The sequence below is a fragment of the Marmota marmota genome, unplaced genomic scaffold (genome assembly GCF_001458135.2).
Source record: "Marmota marmota marmota unplaced genomic scaffold, marMar, whole genome shotgun sequence".
Lineage (NCBI taxonomy): Eukaryota > Metazoa > Chordata > Mammalia > Rodentia > Sciuridae > Marmota > Marmota marmota.
Genome location: NW_026000229.1, coordinates 36397080 through 36407743, shown reverse-complemented (window position 1 = coordinate 36407743; position 10664 = coordinate 36397080). Strand labels below are relative to the sequence as shown.

Below are 10664 nucleotides of genomic sequence, written 5' to 3'. Positions count from 1 at the left end.
GGGAGGGGAGGGGGGATAGTAGAGGATAGGAAAGGCAGCAGAACACAACAGACACTAGTATGGCAATATGTAAATCAATGGATGTGTAACTGATGTGATTCTGCAATCTGTATATGGGGTAAAAATGGGAGCTCATAACCCACTTGAATCAAAGTGTGAAATATGATATATCCAGAACTATGTAATGTTTTGAACAGCCAACAATAAAAAATTTTAAAAAAAAATTTCCTAGTAACCACACTAAAAAAGTATAAATAAACCAATAAAAATTAATTTTAATAATTCAATATATGCAAAAAGTATTCTTTCAAAGTGTAGGTTGATTATGGATAAGTTATTTATATAATTTATATTTTTTCAAGACAAATCTTCAAATTCAGTATATATTTTATATTTGTAACACATCCAAATTTTGGATGTGTTACAAATATAAAATGTTTTCTGTTTTTGTGGAACTAGGGATTGAACCAGGGGCCTCTCACATGTGAGGCAAGGTTTCTACCACTGAGCTACATCCACAGCCCAAACATCCTAATTTGAACCAGCCGTATTTCAAGAAGTCAATAACCATATATGGCTAGTGACTACCATGTTGGTCAGCACTAGACACCCTTCCCATCTTCAGACCTATCCTCAAGCCCTTTGAGAATTTGCTTATCAACAGCTGTCATCTAAACTCCCCAGAAGTTTATTCCTATTTTCCTCCTCAAAGTCATATTTCTTTTTCTTTTCTTTTCTTTCTTTTTTTTTTTTAGTTGTGGATGGACACAATACCTTTATTTTATTTTTAAGTGGTGCTGAGGATCGAACCCAGTGCCTCATGCATGCTAGGCAAGTACTCTACCTCAGAGCCACAACCCCAGGCCCTCAAAGTCATATTTCAATGAGACTCAAGGAGGTGAACTTCTAACACCATAGGAAGGATGAGGGGGCAGGAAGACAATGCTATCTTTAGGTCAAACAGCATCTCTTAACCTCAGTTTCTTCATCTCTATCACATATGAGCAAGAAGAGAAACTACCTCAAAAAGTGTTATGTGCACTAACCCAGGTAATAACTATGAAACCTAAAAAAGATCCATCAACTTGGAGCTCCTGGCATGTGTCAAGCATTAGGTTAAATGTTTTACATGGCTGTCTATTCCAATTCTATGGCATATGCACACCCATTTTGGACATAAGCCAACTAAGAATAAGAAGAAAGAAGTTGTTCAAGGGTGCCCAAGCCTGTATGTGGGATTGCCAAGATCAAACCCAGCTCCTACTGGATCAGCAAACTTCCAGTGCCTTGGTAGCGTCTAGGAGGGGCCTCCTGCATCTCCCCCCGCCACATGGCAGCACTTCCATATACATCTGTCTCTACCTTTTAAAAAAGCTGAACGATCCCTGTCACATCTTACTACTGATGATCATACTACTCATACCCACTTGGCATTCCCATATATAGGCTACTTCTGGGGGCTGGGATAGTAGCTCAGTGGCAGGGCATTTTCCCAGCATGTGTAAGGCACTGGGTTGGATCCTCAGCACCACATAAAAATAAATAAATAAAATAAAGGTATTGTATCCATCTACAACTACAAAATAATAACAACAACAACAAAAAAGACACCTCTAGCATCCACTCAGCCTCCCTCTGGGACCTGGCCACCTCTTCTGTTCCAGCCCCCATTGCCCTTACCATGTAGAGCCTGATATGCCACTGAGGTAGGTCACACAGTCCAGGAGACCCAGCTTCTGCAGAGCCAATAGGTGGCCGTAGAGGGAGGTCATGGCACGGGTCCCTCCTCCTTCAGCCATGATGCCCACAACAGGGACCTGGAACACAGATATAGATCAGTTTAACAACACAAGGATGAGCTGCCTCCTTCCTTACCCAGGAGTCCACCCTACTCACTGTCTCCAGGGAGGGGGCCTTGTGTTCATGGACCACTGGAGTCAGGGTTAGAGCTAGGGCAAACCCTTACCCAAGAAGGGACAGCTTTCAGCCCAGGTCAGAGTCCTATGGAGCAAGAACCCTGGCACTTAGGCATGGCCCACATCTCCCCCCACACCCGCACTATCCATTCTCTAGTACTGGATTATCTGTAGGGGGCATAGGAATCAGGTACTACTTTAAGGCCAGTCCAGAGTGTGTGCACCCACATCTCTCCTATACCCCCAAACCTCATCCTCCTGCAGGTCTCTGTCCAATTGCAGGGCCTGCTTCAGGGCCTTGGCCACCACTTTCTTCCTCCTGCTCAGGAAGGCCTCTTCCTCAGCACACAGATCGAAGCCCAGGCGAACAGGCAGTTCCTTAGGGCTAGAGCAGTGGAGGATCCGGGGGTCAGAAGACACCATGCATGGCTCAATTACTGTTTGACTATCTCCACAATGAGCTGCCAAATAATCTCTCTGCTCCAACCCCAAGATCCACAGCATTCCCCTCCTCTGCTCACCCCTCACTGCCCCCACAGATTTGAATGCCCCTCACCAGCTGTCTGCCTTGAGCTGCAACCTCACTCCTGGAGCCTGAAATCAAAGCAAGAGACCCTGCTTAGAATGTCCCAGATCCTGAGCCAGACATGGTATCCCCTGGGGTCTTGCGCTCTTTCAACTTCATTCAACTGGCACTTCCAATCCAGTTGAGGCAACTTACATTTGTTGTAGGAACATTGATGGTCACCTCTTTCCCTATGGCCAAGGACTTCAAGGGCACAGTGAGGTGCCCAGCTGAGTTGTCTGAATTCGATCCACTGCTTCTGGAACTCTGGAGGGAAATATTCATTCATTTGTTCATTCATTCATTCATTCATTCATTCATTCATTCACTCATTTGATAATTCTGAGTATCTAACTACAAACAAGATAGCTTAAGTCCCTCTCTGATAATATAAAACTAGTAATAATTATAATTACTAATATTTATAAAATAATCATGGCTAGTTGGGTGTGGTGGTGCATGCCTGTAATTCCAGTGACTTGGGAGGCCGAGGCAGGAGGATCACAAATTTGAGATCAGTCTCAGCAACTTAGCAAGACCCTGACTCAAAATAAACAATAAAAAGGCCTATGGATGTGGCTCATTGGTTAAACACCTCTGGAATCAATCCCTGGTACCAAATCATCATCATTATCATCATCATTGTCATCATAGATAATATTTAGTGCAAAGGCATTGGTCTCACTGAATCACATTTACAATTTTATAAAGAAACAGGCAATGAACTGATGTTAATGAGTGTTGTGAAGGACATAAGCAGTGTGATATGACTGAGTAACCAAACATGGGGTCTGTTTGAGGTTGGGAGTCAAGGAGGGATCCTCTGAAGAGGTGCAATTTGAACTGAGATATTAAGGAGGAGGAGACGGTGGAGAAGGCCGCCCCCTTGGATGCAACCAGAGGAAGACAGGGAAAGCATGTGGCATGTTGGGAAAGGAAGAGGAAACAAGTACCGCTGGAGGATCATGAACAAAGGGAACAGAGGTGGGCAGGGGCCAGGCTGCACAGGGCCTTGTGGACATACACATCAAGTTTCATTCTAAGAAAATAGAAAAGTCATCGGAGGGTTCAAAGACTGACATGCTGTAGTAGTCTCCAGTCCCTGCGAATCCTCACTGTCTTCCAAGGGTCGGGTGCCTAACTGGGAAAGGCCGACAAGGTCACAGGGGGCCTGGCCTTGGCAGAGGAAGGCCAGGAATAACTGGAGCTGGCTAAAGGCTGGAGTTGGCAGGAGAGTTGGAGAGTGGAGACCCACCCTCAGGTGCCCACTCAGCTCTGCATCTTGGGCTGCCAGGTAGTGGAAGCGGAAGGCAGGGGCTGTGCCCAGGGTGGATGTCTGTGTGTCCTCATATGACCCCTTCAGCACCAGCTCCAATTCCAGTTTGTCCTGTCCTAGGGAGAGAGGGAGCAGTTAGCATATGGGGAACAAGAGCCTGGAACCAGCTAGGACCTGGGAAACCAGCAACACTGGTTGGGTATGACAAAGTCCAGGAGGCTGGAACGTGGTAAGCAGGATTCTGAAAAGGGCCCTCTTGGGCCTGCTGGACCTCACAACCCCCATTGGGATTCCCACATCCTGTGACATGTTCTCATTCAGTTCAGTGGCTCATCTCCCGCCCAGAGGAGACATGCTGCCCTCCTGTGGTCAAGAAGGCAGAGGCACGCTCTACTCTTGCTCAACTCCTGCCCTCTGCAGTTCTCCCTGTGTGTCTGCCCCTCTGACACCCCCTCTCCCACCCTCCTCCTTTCCATGTTCCAGGCAGAGTCCAGACCTGGTTCCGAGCAGATCTTACCTGCAGTCAGTGCTGTACTCCCCGCTCTGTCCAGGCAGATATTCAGGCATGATAGCTCTCGGGCCTGGGGCAGACCACATCATGGGCTGGGGCTCTGCAGGGTAAACTGAAGCCTCCTCAACCTCAACCCTCTAAGCCCTACTGTCTTAAATCCAATACACACTAACAAGAAGGGGGGTTCGGCATGAGCCTGGAAACAGGAGCCCTTCACTCCCTCTCAGATCTGTTGTAACTGCTCAGCCTGAAGTTCCACAGCAACCAGGAGACCTCCACCCCGACCCCAGTTCTCCTGATTTTATAGAAATTATGAAACCTCTGAAAGCCCCCAGCTCCCAGGCACAGATCCTTCTTCTCTGTTTCTCTGCAGCCTTGACCTGGTGGCTGTTTTCCACTACGACAACTCCCAAGTAGCGTGTGTAGACACAGGCCATGGGATGACCAGTGGGGTGATGAAGAAACACTGAACACAGGAGTGACTAGAATGCCTCCTGTCGTCACTGAAGGGACTTGCCCTGGCATTTTGTCTGTTAAGCACCCTGGCAATGGTCCTGCCCACCCTTATGATTGGCCCTTTCCCTAGAATTGCTGAATTTACCAACCCACTGTTGGGCTCTGGCGCCCAGAGAATGGGCAGTTGCCATAGATATGACTTCATGTTAGTGTGTATTCTTTAAAAAAGTAATCTAGTTCATCAAATTGACACTTGCACACATTTGAAGGTGAGAGCCTCCTTAGATTTTGTGCCAAGGCACCATCTCTGATCCTAGGACTCTAGCTTCCAGTTCCTTTCCAGGGCTGCCAGGCTGAGGTCACAGAGCAGAGAGCTTCTCATGAGGAACTTGCCACCTTGTGGTCCTTCCTGTCCACTGCACTCTGGTGAGCTTGCAGCTGGGAAAGAGGGAACCAGGACCCTCCCAAGTCTCCAGAAGGAGTTGACTGACCCTGATTGCCTAGGTTGGAAGCACACTATACTGGAAACTCCCTCTGAATCTCAGTGACCTCAAAATTGACAACCTGAAGGTGGGCCTGGCTTGCAGGATTTCACCAGGACTTCCAGGGAAGAACTCTGATTCTGTCTTAGGAACTTGGAGTTCATTACATGACTAAACACCTTCAGAAAGTACCTAAAATTTCCCCTACAATCCCTCAACCATTCAATCTTGGACCAAAACCTCCTCTCAGCAGAGCCCACCTCCCTGCTCTCCATGTGACCTTTAGCTCCAGGTGACCACTGTCTCCAAGCCACATGGCCCCAGGTGACCACCTAGCTGAGAGGCTGGGGATGGTCTACTACAAGCCCTGCCCCTGCCTTGTTCCTTCTCAGCCACACCCTGCCCCCTGCTATCGGGCCCCTTTCCTAAGCCCAGGGAAGGTGGTTACCACAAGGACATTGTTGGTGATGAGGTTTTCTGGATAGCTGGACCTAGAAAAGTCAAACCATTTAGAGTCTGGCCTCACAAAGGCAAAAGCATCCTGAGTTGGTTCCCCCTGGCTGCCGAGATTCGCCGCCCCCCCATGTGAGTTCTCCCAGGGTGATGCTACAGGCTCTTAAATCCTGGCTAAGATTTAGGGTGATGGAGAGAGCCCTCTGCAGAATGGAAGGTGAGAGGAGAGAGCAGGCCAAGGGAAATTTGGGCTTTCTGTCCTCAATTCTCTAGGACCACTTTGGAAGGGGTGAGGAGATGAGGGGCAACTGGGCTGGACAGATCAATGGGGTCTGAGTCAGGGCCATTTCCCTGAATAGAGGGGTCCTCAGCCACTCTCTGGAAATATTGCTCACATTTTTTCTATCAGGAACTCCACATCCAACTCTTCCTGTCTCTGAAATCAAAGAGGATGAGCAAGTCAGGAACATTTAATAGTTGACAGCCATCTCGAGCAGCCTCTAAGGGGAGCATGTTTTTACAGTTATTTCCAACTTACAAGGGAGGAAACTGAGGATAGGGCAAGAAGGGCTCCTTGCTCACGTAATCTACAATAGTAAGTCTGTAGAACAGGTCTCCCTCTCTTCTGGGTCCCCAAGCTTTAGGCCAGGCTGAAGAGGAAGACAAGGAACATGGCCAAAGGAGGATTGAAGATGTCTAGGCCCTCCTTCTTCCTCTTGAGGAGACCCCAGAACTTTGCACTTTCCTATCCCAAGCCTGCTGCAGGAAGAGCCCCAAGACCTTCACAGAGCAGGCCCTGGGCTCCATGAGCAGGAGTGATGGAGGTACCCTGAGGTGGTTGTACTGTGCTGTGTTTTGAGAGATGTAGCAAATTCACCTCCCAAACCTTCCTCTCAGATGACTAAAGCTCCTGAATTGGGTAAGTCAATCTGCAACTGCACAGCTAAAGCGGTTCCTTTTCTACTAAAATGCAAATATCTCTGGGAGACGTTTACATTTTTTTTATAGATGAGTTCAACATAGCAACATTCCTTAGGTGGGAGGAATTGAATAACTTCCTCAGTTTGGAGCTAGAAGAAGTGGATCTCATCCTGAACTCCCCACCCACCTGGGGATCCAAGGAGAAGGTTTTCCTAAGCAGCTTGCCAGGGAGGACTTCTGAGACATCATAGAAAACCTTAAAGCAGACGTCATCCTTCGTGATTAAGTCTTCATCACAGATGCTCAGCTCTAGAACATTCTAGGGGCCCAAAAGAACAACTTAGCATATTATCTACTCATAGCACCAAGAGCTCACATAGAGCTGTAAAACTTAAAAGAAGTATAAGGAATTCAAGCAAAGTTCCTAATTTTCCCCTCTTAATCTTTGTTTTTATTTTAAAAAATCAAATTCTATCAAGAAACTCTCTCCCCACTCTGGTTCCCTGTGTACCTAAGGCAAGTGCCTGCAGGCAATGTGTCTATAGTCCACAATGCAGTGCCTCCTTTAACCCAACAGCAACCCCTTCAGGAGGGGCACTGACTGTCTCACAACATTGATGGGCTTAGAAAGGATCAGCAGTTTGCTGGTTTATCCTGTAGCCGGGGGTAGAAGGACTGTGTTTATTCTTTCATACATTCTCTCACCTACAGCACAAACAGACTGGGGCACAAAGACACCATCCTTCCCAGAGTTTCTCTGCATGAGCTCTGGAGGACATATGCTTTACCCCAAGAACCCTCCCTGCAGGAGGAGGGGTCTAGCCTGTCTGCAAGTGACTGGCAAAAAGAGTACCGTAGCCTTTACCTTGACCTGACTCTGGATAAGGAAACTGAAGGTCTCATTCCATACAGGATGACTGGAGTTGGTGACTGTTTTGGTCTTGAACTTTGTTCCAGGAATGGTTGGCAGCTGCAGGATCACATATGGGTCTGCCTCACTCACTGCCAATGTCAAGAGAACCATCAGAAGAGAGAGAAGTCCTCATATCCTTTTCCAGGGGGCCTTGCCAGATTCCTACTAAAACCCCAGTGGCTGCTGTGGGCTGCTCAGCCCAACCCTTAGGTACTTGTCTGGTCCTTTCTCAAGGCGACCCATCCTCTCTGCACCCTTGGGAGCCCAGGAGAGACTCACACAGGTCATGTCCACGCAGCCGCCGAGCCTCCAGGACGGTCACAGTGAGCTGCCAGCATGCTGAGGCCTCCCCCTGGAGAGAAATATCAAACTACGGAGTCTCTCCTGCTCATTCTGTTACCCAAATCAGGAGCTGCTGTGCTGCCCAAGTCCCTGGCTGCAGACACATTCCCACCAATCTTCCCATACTTGGTGATGCTGCCAGGCTGCCAGACCTTCTGGAAACATCCTCTCGGGACCAGATAACCTTTGTCTACCATTGTCCTGGAGCTAATGGTTCTGGGTTGCAGCATACAGGAAACAGCAGACCACCTTGGTGGCAGTTTGTGGGATCCTTTCTTCCCTTTAGGAATAGGATTTCAAGTGTAGAGGACAAAGCAAGGGCCAAGGAGCAGCCATCTCACTGATCAGTTGGGAGTTAGCCACACCCAGAGCTCCCAGGGAAGACAGCCCTTTGGTGAAGAATATGACCTGCCTCCCAGCATCCTGCCCTCAGCCCTCTGGACAGGAATTAGGCCAGTGTCTCAAAGGAGGCTGAGACCTGGAGCCCAGTGGCTTGTGATATCTACTGGGACTAACAGGGAGCTCAGCCTATCTGTGCTTTCTTGGGGGTGAATTAGGCAACTCCAAGAGCATCAGGCACAGTGTGAAGTAGGTGTTGTGGGTGAAGGGTCATTGTGTATGAAGATGCTCAGGAGGCCACGTAGGGCCTAAGATACGCCCAAGTGATGAAGGAGAAGAAACTGAGTGGGCAGAACATGGAGGGGCAGAAAAGATGAGCAGCAAATGGGTGGCAGGAAGAAAAGCAGAGGGCAGAAGGGCACGGCTGAGGCTGGCACTGCTAGGTTTAGGGGATCTCAAGTTTCTTCATCCTGGTGTTCAGCGGTCTATGTCTGGGTACCCTGCACAGACCTCTGATTGTTAGGCCTCATAAGCTGAGATAATTCAAATGGGCCTGGCAGAACTATGGGCTGACCCCAAGGAAGGTCATTGGCCTTGCATCATCCTAATAAGGAGCCTGACCAAGAGGATCAATTCTTCACTGTTTGACCCCAGCAGGAAGAGTCTACACAGGGAAGGCCCTTAGAATGGGCATCACCTGCCCAGGGGAATCTACAGGGTCTGCCCCCAGCCAGGAGGGAACTCTGAAGGGCCACAGGTGATAGGACCTCAATGGGTACCACTCGCATGGAGGCATATGAAATGGTAAGCCCTGGAGATGTACAATGTGGTAGCCCTGAAAGAGAACCCACTGAAGTTCCCTATGTCAAGAAAATCCCAGGCTGAGACTCCTGCCACTCAGTGGGCTCTGCCACCAGGGTAAAGTAAGGATGACCCTTATCTCCTTACTCCCACCCCTTCTATTCCCACCCAAGGGAGACAGATGCAGCGTGGTGTCTCTATGTGAACAGGTGGCATTGGGTGGTGGGGAAACAGTGGTATGGAGAAACCAAAGCTGGATCCTGACTGTGTTCCACAATTGGCCCCACTTCCTGCCTATAGCTGGTCTCCATGCCCACAGGAACTAATCCTTGCATGGATGCTGCCATCTAAGAATTAGCTCTGTGCCATGAGGACCCCACTTTCTGTTTCCCACAGAGAACCATAAAGGACAATGGGCTGCAGCAGAGCATCTCCTGACTCTGGCCCTGCCCTCGCATCTTCCATCTCCCACTCCATGCTGAATGTCCCTGTCATTTCAGCAGAGCACATGTGATCCCCCAGCAAGGTAGACTCATTTCTCTCCTCTTGGGGTTTAACTCCAGTGACACCAGCAATATTTCAACCCCATGGGCTTTAAGGCAGAGGTGTAACTGGAAGGGATTTAATGACATTTTAGACACCCGGTTCCATTCCCCATCTGCCTGCCACAGAGAAGGTCATGACTGAGATGATCCTAGGGCCACACACAGAGGAAGGATACAGGCAGCCAGGCCTCACTTCCCAGCTCCTTCAGCGAGGCCAAGACTCCACAAGTCCACAGCCTGTGGGCTGCTCTAAAGCTACTTGGAGCTACTGAGAAGTGTCCCCTTTGCTTGATTTCCAGCCAGTCAGTCACCATCCCCAATTTTAGTATCATTGTCCATTTCTTCCTCCAATCACTAAGTTTCTCAACCTCAGAAAGCCCCACACCCCAAGGGGTTATTCTCCTTGGGTGAAGCCCCAACTTTCTTCACCTCTGTGACCTTTGCTAAGATTGTGACAATAATTACAATGACTGGTCCTCCCTCCCTAGAAAGGCCCAGGGGCCATGTTTGCCGGGAAGTTTTGTGAGAGGCTCAGCACTGACCCCTGCCCATGGTGATGGTGTGGCTCAAGGGAGCTTGAATGGATTGAGCCCTTGAAGAATAGGGTACCTAGTATCTGTGACCATAATCCTAAGTGTTTGGCAAGAATAGAGAATGAGCAGTCCTGTCCTTTTCAACTGCTGGCCCTCAGTGACTGGGGGAGATATGAAGGAGGCTGGAGAGCAGATGATGGACACTATGGGCAGAGCCCTGGGCCCTATATCTTTCTGAGTCAGGCTGAGTTGACTCTCCCAGACCACACAGAGGCATGTCCCAGAACAAGTTCCTGGTTCCCAGCCTTCCCTGCCAGCCAAACTGCTGCCACCAGTGCAGGCTCCAGGCCCCCCATTCCAGGAAAAAGGCCAGTGAAACTATGCCTGGGTCTTACTTGCCACGGGGGTTTACAGCCTGTGTGTTGAGGACCTTACGGACCCAGTCCTAGGAACACCAACAAGAAGTAAGGTGCTTCCCAGGTATAAGGCAGACTCCCAGATTCTCTAGTCTGGGGCTTTTGCTTTTACCCCTAGGGCTAGACCCAGAGCAGGGTGGGGGATGGGGTGGGGGGTGGGGAGGAGGGATAGGTGGGGGGGTGGGGAGATGAGCT

The 10664-nt window shown here is 49.1% G+C and overlaps 1 protein-coding gene and 1 long non-coding RNA gene across 2 annotated transcripts in view; one reads left to right on the top strand and one right to left on the bottom strand.

Annotated features, from left to right (window-relative positions):
- Pla2g4d (phospholipase A2 group IVD) overlaps positions 1–10664 on the bottom strand; it is a 25933-nt gene that overhangs the window by 14168 nt on the left and 1101 nt on the right. Inside the window, exons 2-12 of the mRNA XM_015480113.2 lie at positions 7773–7845; positions 7446–7582; positions 6768–6899; positions 6055–6095; positions 5655–5697; positions 4275–4338; positions 3737–3873; positions 2638–2748; positions 2473–2510; positions 2166–2301; positions 1681–1817 (exon numbers count right to left, since the gene is read on the bottom strand). Coding sequence (XP_015335599.1) covers positions 1681–1817; positions 2166–2301; positions 2473–2510; positions 2638–2748; positions 3737–3873; positions 4275–4338; positions 5655–5697; positions 6055–6095; positions 6768–6899; positions 7446–7582; positions 7773–7845 — 1049 coding nt within the window. The remainder of the gene's footprint in view (positions 1–1680; positions 1818–2165; positions 2302–2472; positions 2511–2637; positions 2749–3736; positions 3874–4274; positions 4339–5654; positions 5698–6054; positions 6096–6767; positions 6900–7445; positions 7583–7772; positions 7846–10664) is intronic.
- Positions 7466–10664, top strand: part of LOC125613307 — a 23527-nt gene continuing 20328 nt past the window's right edge. The window contains exon 1 of the long non-coding RNA XR_007343832.1: positions 7466–7506. This is a non-coding gene — a long non-coding RNA (uncharacterized LOC125613307). The remainder of the gene's footprint in view (positions 7507–10664) is intronic.